This window comes from Jaculus jaculus, chromosome 8 (genome assembly GCF_020740685.1).
Source record: "Jaculus jaculus isolate mJacJac1 chromosome 8, mJacJac1.mat.Y.cur, whole genome shotgun sequence".
In the NCBI taxonomy this organism is placed as follows: domain Eukaryota; kingdom Metazoa; phylum Chordata; class Mammalia; order Rodentia; family Dipodidae; genus Jaculus; species Jaculus jaculus.
In genome coordinates, this window is record NC_059109.1 from 47793889 (window position 1) to 47806559 (window position 12671).

At 36.8% G+C, this 12671-nt stretch overlaps 1 protein-coding gene across 5 annotated transcripts in view; it reads left to right on the top strand.

Moving 5' to 3' along the window:
- Positions 1-12671, top strand: part of Immp1l (inner mitochondrial membrane peptidase subunit 1) — a 97953-nt gene that overhangs the window by 53257 nt on the left and 32025 nt on the right. For all 5 annotated transcript variants that reach the window (XM_045156213.1, XM_045156212.1, XM_045156211.1 and 2 more), the window contains one exon: positions 6090-6216. In XM_045156213.1, coding sequence (XP_045012148.1) covers positions 6090-6216 — 127 coding nt within the window. The remainder of the gene's footprint in view (positions 1-6089; positions 6217-12671) is intronic.

The window sequence follows — 12671 nt, forward strand, 5'->3', positions numbered from 1 at the left end:
CTATGTTTTACTCAAGCTTTGTGGATTAATATGGTCCCTAGGAAATTGTTCAGACCTTTTACACATAACAACTTAGGGATTGCAAAATAAAATCTATAATAACTTCTGTATTGTACTGTTTTTAAATATCCTTTACATTCAAACAAGTAATACAAATAGCTACTTTCAGAAATCAAAAGCCGGGCATGTAAATTTCTTTGAAGATTCCTTTTTATGCTCTGTTCCTTCAGAGGGCCTATTAGATTGTAGAAGAAAGCTAAAAATCTGACATTTATATGAGACAAGGCACATGGCAAAGTAACTTTTAGAACCAATGTCAGTTGACAGTTTCCCCACTGCCTTATTCTGTTGCTGTTGTGAACATTCAGTTGAATATGTGAACCTTACAGAGAAGCTGTATTGATGACTATCTGTTTCTAAGGAAAAAATGTCTTCCATATAGCCAAGAATAAAAGTCTGCAAATGTGGTATCCAAAGCATATGCATGCCTTTCCCATCACCTGTAAAAATCATCATACATAAGACAAACCACTATCTTCAACTACTAATTCTTTTAACAAATAGCTGATAAGCATCTGATTTATAAGATGTGCTATTCATTGTAGAAAATATTTCAGTGAGTGAAGTATGAGGTATGAAGAGCTAATCATCAAGTAAGATAGTAAAGATGACTGTAATTTCAATTTTAATTTTTTTTCATTTTAATTATTTTTATTTTTTAGGGTTTCACTCTAGCTAAGGCTGGCCTGGAACTCACAATATGATGCAGGCCAGCCTTGAACTTGAAGTTATCTTCCTGCCTCAGATTCCTGAATGCTGGTATTACAGGCTTTATGAATCATCACACCCACTATAACTATGAATTAAAAATCAAAATATTAAATAATTGTTACATTATGAAGTTCATTTTAAAGCTCCTTCTAAGAACTGAGAGTCCAAGGGATTTATATTTTGACTTTTTATATGCTTATATCTAGCTAAACCAAAAGAAATGTAATTTAAATTAATATTGGTATTGCTGTTACCTTCTAGTTGGGATAAAGCACTGCACTGAAATCTACTGATGAAGGGAAAGATTGGGGGGGGTGATGGAGGAAGGAAAGTTTTAAATTTTAGATTATAGCCTGGAGAGAAAGCTTCATGATAGCAGGAGAAAGAGTGGTATGAACAGAGGCTAGACATCACCTCTGCTACAGCAGGTGGAAAATGGCAGCAAGATAGTGAGCCGAACTCTGGCAATGGGGAGCTGGCTATAACATCCTTAAGTCTATGTTGGGCATGGTGATGCACACCTTTAACCCCAGCACTTGGGAGGCAGAGGTTAGGAGAGTCACTGCAAGTTCAAAGCCCACCTGAGCTACATAGTGAATTTCAGTTCAGCCTGGACTAGAGTGAAACCCTACCTCAGAAAACCAAACCAAAACAGACAAAAATCCCTAAGCCTGCCCCCAAAGACAAGGCTTTGTCACTGAAATTGCTACCAATTGAGGACCAAGTATACAAAAAAACCCCATGGATTGATGAGGAGCATTTGACTGAAACCACGACAGTTGGTTTCCATAAAACCTACTTGATTGACTTATGATTTCAGTGCTACTAAGTGAAGAATTTTCTGTAAGGGTCATATTTCTATTGGATTAACTAAGCTGCACAGCACATATGGGAAAAAAATCATTTTCTAATATCACACTAAATCACATTTGATACTGTTTTAAAATATTTGGAAAGTGGTTCATATGAACAGTCCTATTGACAGATTCTAGGTAGTAGAAGGAGGCATGTTTATCATGTTTCCCAAAGATGGCAATGCTATATTTCCTGAAATTCTATATTTTAATGGTTTGATACTATTCAACTTTTACCAAGAGTTGCCCTAGAATTGGGGTCATAGCCCAGCTGGTAGAGTGCTTGGGTAGCAAGCAAGATGCCCTGAGTTTGATCCCCAGCACCACATAAAACATTATGGTATCCCATACATCTAATATCAGTATATGTTTAGGAGATGCAGGCAGGAATTTCATGTCCTCAGCTCCATAGACAATTTAAGACCATCCTGGGTTCTATGGGATCCTCTGGACAGGAAGACCAGAGATGCCCATAAAATAACATAGGCATGCCCTTGCTCTTGACTTCCCATCAAAACTATATGGTAAGTCCCTGTTACTGAAGATACCAGATGCTTTGATTGTTGGCCATAGATCCATGAAGCTGCACCTGAGCTCAGAGTTTCTACCCTGCTGGCTCGCTTTCACAGTGTCAGAAATTGCCCTGCTGGCTGCTCTGGGAGAACAGTCTGCAAGTCTTAAGCTGTGGGCCCTGTATGTATAACGTGTGCGCATAACCAACATGCAAGGCAAGAGCAAGATATGCCTACTGGTGCACTAGTGGCATGACTTTTAGTGGTAACAAACAACTTTCTGATTGGATTATATACTAGCTTCACAGGAGGGAATACATGCTTGGTATTGTAAACTTGGCCAAATGCCTGTTGCTGGGCGGTCATAAGCCCAGGGGTGCGGGCACTGCTGCCTTCTATTTGTTCATACCTATAGATAAATGCTGTTCTCAGTCTCAATTACAGAGGTTGTTTTTTGTTTTGTTTTTCCCGGTAGACCGAGATTAATGCAGAGGTATGTAGCTGGCAGAAGTGCTGAGCATAAATGACTATTCTGTGTTCAGCCCTATATGGGACTTCCATATTGTCCCCTCCAAGGCTCAGGGAACATTGCAGAAGAGTGGCAGAAGGGACCTAAGAGCAGAATATGGGGAGGAGTGCTGTGGAATGCCATCTTCAGGACATGACGTGGCCATGTCCTTTATACTCAGGGACATGACAGCATCTGTGGTTTCCTGTAAAAGAATGCACCTGTCAGTATTCCACAATGGATGAGGGAGGGGTCCTGACACCCTGCTATTCCCAGAAGAGGTATGGACCATTAATATTAATGGCCTAACAATAATTCATATTAGGGGCTGGGGCAAAGGCTTAGTGGTTAAGCTGTTTGCCTGTGAAGCCTGAGGACCCCAGTTTGATTCCCCAGGACCCACATAAGCCAGATGCACAAGGGGCACATGCATCTGGAGTTTGTTTGCAGTGGCTGGAGGCCCTGTTGTTATGCTAAATTGACAGGTTGCCAAACTGCCTTCTATTTGTTCATACCTGTAAATAAATGCTGCTCTTAGTCTCAATTACAGAAGGTTGTTTTTTGTCTTTCTCTCTGCCTCTTCCTCTCTCTCTCTCTCTCTCTCAAATAAATAAGTAAAATATTCTTAAAAAAATAATATTAGGGCTGCATATGGTGGTACATGCCTTTAATCCCAGCACTCGGGAGGCAGAGGTAGGAGGATCACCATGAGTTCGAGGCCACCCTAAGACTACATAGTGAATTCCAGGTCAGCCTGAGAGTAAAACCCTATTTTGGGGCAAAAAATTTAATATTAATGGTTGCTAAGGAAGCAGGAGTCTTGTTCCTTTAACGGTATAGCCACTGATAACTTGCCTATTCTATAGTAAATAACCACTACCCATACTCATGCAAGCAACCCTAATTAAACTCAGTGGGTCACACACACACACACACACAAAAAATACAAATACAAACACAGGAAAGTGAAAAAGAGGACTACCTGGGAAGAAGAGTTTCTGTGGAAGCGGGAACAGAGGGTAATGGGGATGAATATAATAAAAATACATGATATACATGTATAAAATTGTCAACAATAAAATTGTAGAAATAGTTGTCTTGAGGAGAATCAAAATACGATTATTGTGAATGCTATTTTTGTATTTCCTATAAAATTTCTGAAACAAAAGCATCTTTTACTCATTCCTTTACATAAGAATGGATGTTATTAATTCTTTCTATATTCAGTAGTGAAAATGTTGCCTTACTTCTCACTAAACTTTATTTTAGTAAGGAATGGTTACTATGTAATGAATCTTGCATGCTAGGTCAACAGCTCTCTCACTGAGCTCTCTCTAGCCCTTTTAATTTTTTTAAGCTGTCAAAAAGCTTAGATCTTATAGTACTTATAACAATAATTAAATCCTTTCCTCCATACTCTTCTGTATTTCTTGCTCTTTCTCCTTTCTCTTAATTTCTTTGTCTTTTTGTTCCTTCCTCCTTCCTTTTCTCCCTCCCTCCCTTTCTTTCCCCTTTCTCTTTTGTTTGTTTTTTTTTCTTTTTTTCTTTGTACTTCTCTTTTCCCTCCATATCTTTTCTATTCTGTTCATATCTCCTCTCCTCTCCTCTTTCTTCTTTTCTTGTTTCACATGGTCTCGTTGTATAGCCAAGACTGACTTCCAATTTTGCATGTAACCCAGCTGGATTTTAACTTTCCTCAGCTTACCAAGGGCTGGGGTTACATGCATGCTCTACAATGTCCAGCCTTGTGTGAGTTATCTTCTTTTTACTGTGATGCCTTTTGATACCGTTTTGACATAAGCATCCTTTCTTAAAAGGTATGTTATGTATCAGCAGAGAACGAGGGGCCTGGTATATGGGCATGAAAAGGCCTCATGCCATTTACTGCAAGTGAATTTCATTCACATGAAGTACTTTGTTTCTGGCTTTAAGTAAATACTTGAGAATTAAACACAGGCTAGCAGGCTTTGCAAGCATTTAACTATTGAGCCATCTCCAAAGCCCCTTGACATATGTATAATTTATTATAAATAGCATCAACTTATATACATTATATCTGGAATTGGGCACAACTAAGAGATATACTAATCCATATATATACATATATATTAACATATTTTGTGTATTCATCATTAGGAGAAAAATTTGCATTCTATTTTTTTGTTTTTGGTTGGGGTATTGGTTCTACTTACTCTCTCTCTCTCTCTCTGTCTCTGTCTCTGTCTCTGTCTCTCTGCTTGTGTGTCTTTGTATGATTTGAGACACAGTCTCACTGTGTACATCAAGCTGCCTTAGAATTTGCTATTTAGCCCAGGCTGGCCAACAGTTTATGATATTCCTGAGTATTGGGATTATTATCAAGTATCATTATTCCCAGTTTAAGACCTTCTCATTTGAATGTTACATTTAGTTGGTTATAACCTCCATGAATCATGTTTGCATTAATTTAGTATGCTTGATATCATATCATGTGAACTCTTCAGGGAAGAAGCCTAGTTTTACTTGCTCCCCATAGGCGGGGCACCCTTACCACACTAAAGAATAATTCCACCAAAGTTTATCCTGGTGAACCAGTGAGTTTATTGAGCTTTGTAACATGTCCATGCAAGGGATTACTTACAGGAGCATAGAGACTCCAATACAACTGTAACATCAAATGGTCTCATCCAAGAATGGAAATGACCTTCCTATAGCTGGTCATACCAACCTCTGAAGTCCGTTTGCCTTCCACTCTATCTACTCTGTTTCCTCCTGAGGCCAAAAGACCTCATGCACCATTGCATAGAGTTGGCACAGAAAGCACCCTAAATAATGACCCTCCCCATCCCCTTTTTTAAAGAGGCAACATGCAGGCCCAATCTCAAGAGTCACTCATGACTGTTGTAGTTTCTTCCGTAAAGATAGCAATAGTTGTTTTACTTGCAGGACCACATTGGACAACTTATATCATATTTTAGTAATATATGTTTTCTTAGATAATAGTCTTTATTTGATTTTTGTCTTTTGATGTTTTCCTTAAATGTAAATAAGTCTTTTTAAATTATTGTAAATTTTGTGACTCATAGAATTAGGATAATCACATGATTTACATCCTTTTATTCTTTGATTGTTGAGCTTTATATAAACATGATGTTTCTACCATTATAGTGCTCTAGTGTTTTTCATAGTGTTGGTTCTAAAAAAACTAATGCAGAAATAACACAGTGAATATAATTTTCATGGAATTTTTAGAAATCAGAAGTAGTTATAGATGATTTTTCTATCCTTTCTATTAGATTCTGATCTATGAGAGTCAGTCATAAAGGTTCTTAACCCAGTAAATATATGAGAGGGTCAGTATATGACAGGATAAAGGGTATGTCTTTCCTTAAGTTGTCTTATCAAATTATTAAAGCATGTGTTTATGCTTCCTAAGTAATACTAACATTTTTTTTTTCTGTTTAGAGGTGACATTGTAATTGCAAAAAGTCCAAGTGATCCAAAATCAAATATATGTAAAAGAGTAATTGGTTTGGAAGGAGACAAGATCCTCACTACTAGTTCATCAAATTTCTTTAAAAGCCATAATTATGTAAGTAATATTTCAGTTGTTCTTTAATAACATTATTGATTAACATTATAATGAGGAAAGAAAATAATCTTTATTCTTATATTGAAAATAATCTTTATTCATATATTGAATAAAATAAAATATGTTTCAGTTCAATGTAAATATATCAAAAAGAATTCAGCATGAAATTTCATAAATTTTAGTTCTGTCTAAAACCCTATGCAAACATCTTATCAATAATTGGTACAGGAATCACTTAGAAATTAAAATTATTGGACAGAAGATTGAAGAGAAATTAGATAGCTTTATAGTCTCAAAGGATCTTTACAAAGAAAATAAGAGTAACTTCATAGGGAAGAAAATGTATTTGATACCACCCTAACAAATTCCAAGTTTAAAGGTCATCAAAAGTCATCAAATAAGACATGTCAATATAACATTGTATTGACATACAAAGAAGGCCATGTTACTTTTATTTTTGTGGTATTATTACCCACCTTCTCCCACCAAATAGGTAACTTAAGTCTAATCAAAAGGCTGAGACAGGAGGATCTCCAGTTTGCATTCTTGATCAGCCTTGGCTAAATGGCATAATCCTGTCTTAAAGAAGCCTAAAAAGTGGACTGAGGTGATGGCTCAGTGGTTAAAGGTATTGGCTTACAAAGCTTACCAACTCAGGTTCAGTCCCCCAGGACCCAGGAAAAGCTGAATGCAAAAAGTGGCATTTGTGTCTGTTGTTCATTTGCAGTGGGAAGAGACCCAGAGTACAAGTGTATGCGTGCATATGCACATACACGCACACACACATTCCCCATCATTCTCATGCAAATAAATAATGTATAATTTTAAAAATGAAAAAGAAAATTTTAAAGATGAAATAAGTTCGTACAAAACAAGAAACTACTGAGGAATTCTCATAGATGAAGTACGAGAGAGGTCATAGGTGAAAGCAACTTGGGTTTTTTTATCTTGTTTTTTATTTTTTTGAGACAGGGTCTCATTCTGTAACCTAGGCTAGCCTCACACACTTGCAATCCTCCTATAGCATTCCTGAGTAGCTGGGATTACAAACATGAACAGCCATGCCTGGCTATAGCAGTAATACAGATTCATGGCTTATATAGTTTTTCTCTGACTTATTAGTATAAAATGTGGCAAAGTAAAATAGTCTTTAGTTTAAAGCACATTTGAAACCTTAAAATTTTTTTTTGCTATAAACTGTGTATAAGCAGCTTGTCTGCATAGTCAGAAAAAGCATAAAGCAGTAGAAAGGAAGAAGAGTGCCAAGGAAATGGGCTGTGTTAGACTCTGTCTGCCGTGACATAGCTTATGTGAGAGGATTTGACCCTTTGTTTAGTCATCATATACTCTGCTTACTTTAAAAACTATTGCTTAGTTTTCTACTTTAAATTTTAAGTATATATGACTCTTTCCTTTATCTAATATAAGCAAATAGTTAAAGTTTGTCTTTATCGTTATAGAAGAGACTATTAAGTAGTCTATCAGTTTTACCATTCCTAATAGAGTGTGATTCAGTTGTGCACATTTCTTTTGAGATTTTGTGTTTATTAATGTATCTGTGCCTGTTCATGTGAGTGTGGGTGCTTGGACCACAACACATGGGTGGAGGTCAGAGGACAACTTTTGGTCCTCACGTGTAACATGTCATATGTCATTTGAGGCAGAATTTCTCACTCTGGATTCTAGCTCTGGGAATCTCTCCTGTCTCTGCCTCCTATCAGTGTCAGTAGGCTGGGATTACTGAAGCTCACTAAGCTTCAGCATTTTACCTGGAGTCTGGGTATTGAACTCAGGTACTCCAGCTTGAGCAGTGAGCACTTATCCATTGAGCCATCTCCTTAGCCCAGTCTATAAATATTTCTGACATTTATTTCTGTGATGATGAAAATGGTAGTATGGTATCTGGTAATCTGTAACTTTTTAGTCTGTAAAAATGTAATAATGCCATATGATTTTATTCTTACATGACTGTTCTTATGAGATATTTTAGTGACATCTGAGTTGATTTATGAACAACTTTCTACTTAAAATGAGAAATAACTCTTGTCAGTAGGCAGAGCAGAACAAATAATCACTTTTTTATGTGCCACTACTGTTATTTATATGTTGGTTTCTTTGTAAGAAATACTAGAATAGGGCCATCAGGGCAAAAGAGCTTAGATAGTATCTGCTGAGTAGTCAGAGAAGATAATTCAGGAACTGTGACCTGCAATGTTTTTGAATATTGCACTTAAGGAAAATGTTAGAGTTTTTATATGTGTAATGAAAGCAGGTTAGAGGACACATCCTTTTGTTCTAGGTGTATTGCATTCACTTTCGTTTTGTGTTCATAAGTGCCTAATTCATCATCAAAATAATGTTGGCAGATGTTTTATTACTTACTTTGTACTGGCTGAAACTATGAATGTTAACTCAATTTGTCATTTCAATAGAAATGTAATGAAGTAGGTAGCAGTAGTATCTGATTGATAAGAAAACTAAAATATGGGAAGGTGAAGTAAATTAAATAGTGTGAAGAACTGTGATTGACACCAGGCTCCTGAATCTATACTCCCCACCATGCCATGACATCTTCTGAGACTCCTCTACATATTTCTATTTCCGTCTCATCAAGTTATTCTTAAGTTTTATTTGTCTTTGTTATTTTAAAAAATAAAGGAAGTTTTTCTATGCAGAAACACTCCTGGTTCCTGAATAGAAGAAGCCAGTACATTTGAGTGTTATCTCCTTGCCAGTTCTCCCAGGCTGGGTTATTCATGTTCTAAGAATTATTTAGCTGTTACAGAACCACTTTAGCAAATGTGTTCCATTAATCAAAGTGATTTATAACAAATTTCATCCATGTTTTGGAGTAATATGTAAAGATAGAGAACTGTTCACAAGGTCCAGAACTATGTTCCTGTTTGACTATCTCAGGAGTGCACTAGTGTTAAAGATACCAGAATTGTTCACAAGGTCTAGCACTAATGTTCCTGTTTAACTGTCTCAGGTGTGCAAGCCCAACAGACTGGCCTTTTACAAGAGGTGGGGGGAAGGAGGGAGGGGAAAGGAGGGGAGGGAGGGGGAGGGAGGGGAAAGAGAGAGAGAGAATTGGTGCTCCAGGGCCTCCAGCCACTGTAATAGAACTCTAGATGTGTGCACCACCTTGTGCACATGCATAACCTTGTACATGTGTCACCTTGTGTAGCTGGCTTATGTGGGATCTGGAGAGTCGAGCATGGGTCCTTAGGCTTCACAGGCAAGCTCTCTTAATCAGGAAGTCATCTCTGCAGCCCCATAGAGCACTAGTTTACAGTTGAAATAGGTTTGTTCAGTTTATCCATGAGTCCTCTTAGAAACATTAGTGATATTTATAAGATGTTATTGCTACTCAGATCTTAGTTAAACTGTATAATAATGATAATCAATATGAAATGTATTTTAAATTGTAGACAAAAAACTATTCTATTCTATAGGTAGTTAAAAAAGCAAAACACCAGAATTGTCACTGGCATCTAGATTGTAAAATTAGCATATAAAAGAAATACTATTGTTTATAGTTTGGCACAAAAAAAGAATACAAAAAGGTCCTTGGGTAAGAGATAAGGAACAATTTTATTCATTGAAGAGTTTGAAAATTTTATGGCAAGCAACTTACAAACTAGATTTATTTACATTTATTTATTTTCAGCTTTTGTGTGTATTTATGTATATGGTGTGCATGCACGTGTGTACACATATTCCTTCGTGTGTGAGTATATATGCTTGTGCATATGGTGGCCAGAGGTTGATATTGGGGTCTTCCTTGCTAGCTGTCTCTTTGAATTACTGAGGCAGGATCACCTAGTCAAATTTAGAGCTTACCAACTGACTTAGCTAGTTAGCTAGCCAGTGTTCCCTGGAGATTTTGGTCTCTGCCTCCTAAGTGCTTAGATCACTGGTGGGCTACTATGCTCACCTAGCATTTTTGTGAGTACTGGGCATCAAGACTCCAGTCCTAGTGTGTACATGGACAGCACTTTATTCACTGAATGATCTCCTTAAATCCTATTTTCCATTTTTTTTGTTGTTGTTATTTTTTTTTCTTTGTTTTTGAGAAAGTGTCTCACAAACCCTAGGCTGGCCTCCAGTTCTCTATGTAATGAAGCTGTATTTGAGTTTCTGATTGCTTACCTCCTCCTCCTTTATACTGGGGTCATAGCATATGCCACCATCTCTTGATAACTTACATTCAAATTTATATGAACTACAACCTCTTCCCTGAATTTTAGCATCACATAACTGCTTAATATTACCACATTACGAGAGTAATGTTCATTTCAGTCTTAGTTTGCTCAAAATTATAATCCATATTTTCTTGGTCAAACAAGCTTCTTCCACATGTCCCCAGTGTAAGAAATACAACCACAATGCTCTGCTCATGCAGGCCATAGACTGAGGTGTTACCCTTGACACTCTTCTTTTTCCTGCATCAAATCCATTAGAGCACTACAACTGTGTCTTCTAAATATAGTCAGCTCAGCAAAACAAGCTAATCTCTTCTTTTGCTAAAATAAATTTTGAAGTGCTGTCTTTGCTTATAACTCCTTTCCAGTTTCTTGCCTTTCTGCTCCCTCCAGGGGTATTCTCCAGATAGTAACTAAAGTGCTCCTTTTGATTCTGAAGCTTCTAAAGCAGCTCTACATCACTCTTGCTCAAAGTCCCCAACTCATTCCCCTTCTTACTTGGAATACAATTCACAGGCCTTATAGATCACATACAAACCCGGCTATGACTATTCTACTGCCTTCCTTGAAAGTAGTTATTTGAACATAGTCACATTCATTGATTTACATATTTCTGGGTCTGCCTTCACCAAAATGGCAGAGCTGAGTAGCTGTGACAGGAGCCATATGGCTTACAAAACATCAACTATCTGCTGCTGTCTGGCCCTTAACAGAGGAAAATGCCAACAAGTGCTCAATGCTCTGGAACATAAGGCTCTTAATGGTGGGGACTTGTTTTGATTACAGCTGATTTCCAGCATAGTAAACTGTAATTTTCCATGTTACTTACAAAATGCTTGTTTGTTGTTTTTTAAAACAGGGTGTCATGTAACCCAGTGTGGTCTTGAACATACTCAGCTATGCAGCTGAAGTTAGTATTGAATCCCTGATCTTTCTGCCTCTACTTCCCGAGTTTTAGGAACACATATGGTTATGGTGTGTGTGTGTGTGTGTACCTGACTTTTGATTTCACATACTTGGAGGGTGGAGAAGTGTATCATCTCTGACTAGGTGTATGTTTTCTTCTAATTTCTATTCTACTTCCATTGTAGTTTCTTCAAATAGTTGCTACTGTACATTTGCTTCCTGAACAAGTTGAAGGATATGATAGCTCTTCAGAAATGTAGCTTTTTCTGTAGATTACTATCCTATATGCTACTTTCAAACTTAGGTTAGTCGAGTCTTCTGAGAAAATTGCTTAGCTTAGGTACCTGACCCCACCTAACATTAAATGAAAGTTGTAGAACAAAAATTGGAATATTCCTGTTTATATGCCCCAGAACAATGAAATGCTAACTAAATATTTTCCTTCATAACTTAATTTGAACTGCAGACTGTGTTTCAGACCTTTTATTAAGCAGACTAAAATTCACCTAACTCTCATTTATCACTTTTTATGGAACATTGAAATTGGTCTAAAACACATTTCTTAAAAGAAATGGTGGAATTGAACTAGGCATGACTACCTTGGTCTTATTTTGAGAGAAGGTTTAGTGTCCTGGGAATGCAGTGGTAGTGTGTTATCATAGCTGCTAAGTTACCCTTTTAAAATTTAGTACCTATTTATGAGGTTGTGTGGTAATGAGGGCTTTGTACATTTCAGTAGAAATGCATGCATGTGCCTTTTGGAATTGTTTACATACTATATATTTATCTGATGCTTTTATTGATATATAGGTATTTATGTCTAAAATTGTTACCTGTGACTTGTAAACTCTTAAGTGCAAGCTTCTGCTTTCCAGTGGTTCATTACAAAATTGTGAATCACCTTTAATCCTTTCAGACAAAACTTACTAAATTTCAGTTTCTTAGTCATAGATAGCATTGACTTTACATATGTTTATGAAGATATCCCTGTATTTCAGAGATTGTAATCTAGAGATCTTTTGCTTTTGCGAAGGGAAAATATTAGAAGCATGTGTGTTCACATTTAATCAAAAGTTACCAAATATACCAGTCAAAGGTCTTTTGTTGTCCTTGAACCACAAATCCCAGTAGTAACATCTTCTACAAAGTACAGTACTAGGAGAGGAAAATTGTAGCTGTAGAATGAATGTGATATCTCTTATATTTTTCTTTGTAAACTTTAGGGTGTGTTAATAACAACACCATTATTGTTACCAGGAGAAATACAAGGTAAACAGGAGACAGTTCTACATTTCTGAAAGATTATATGATTATATGTGCTTGGTATGCACTGATGGGGTAGTG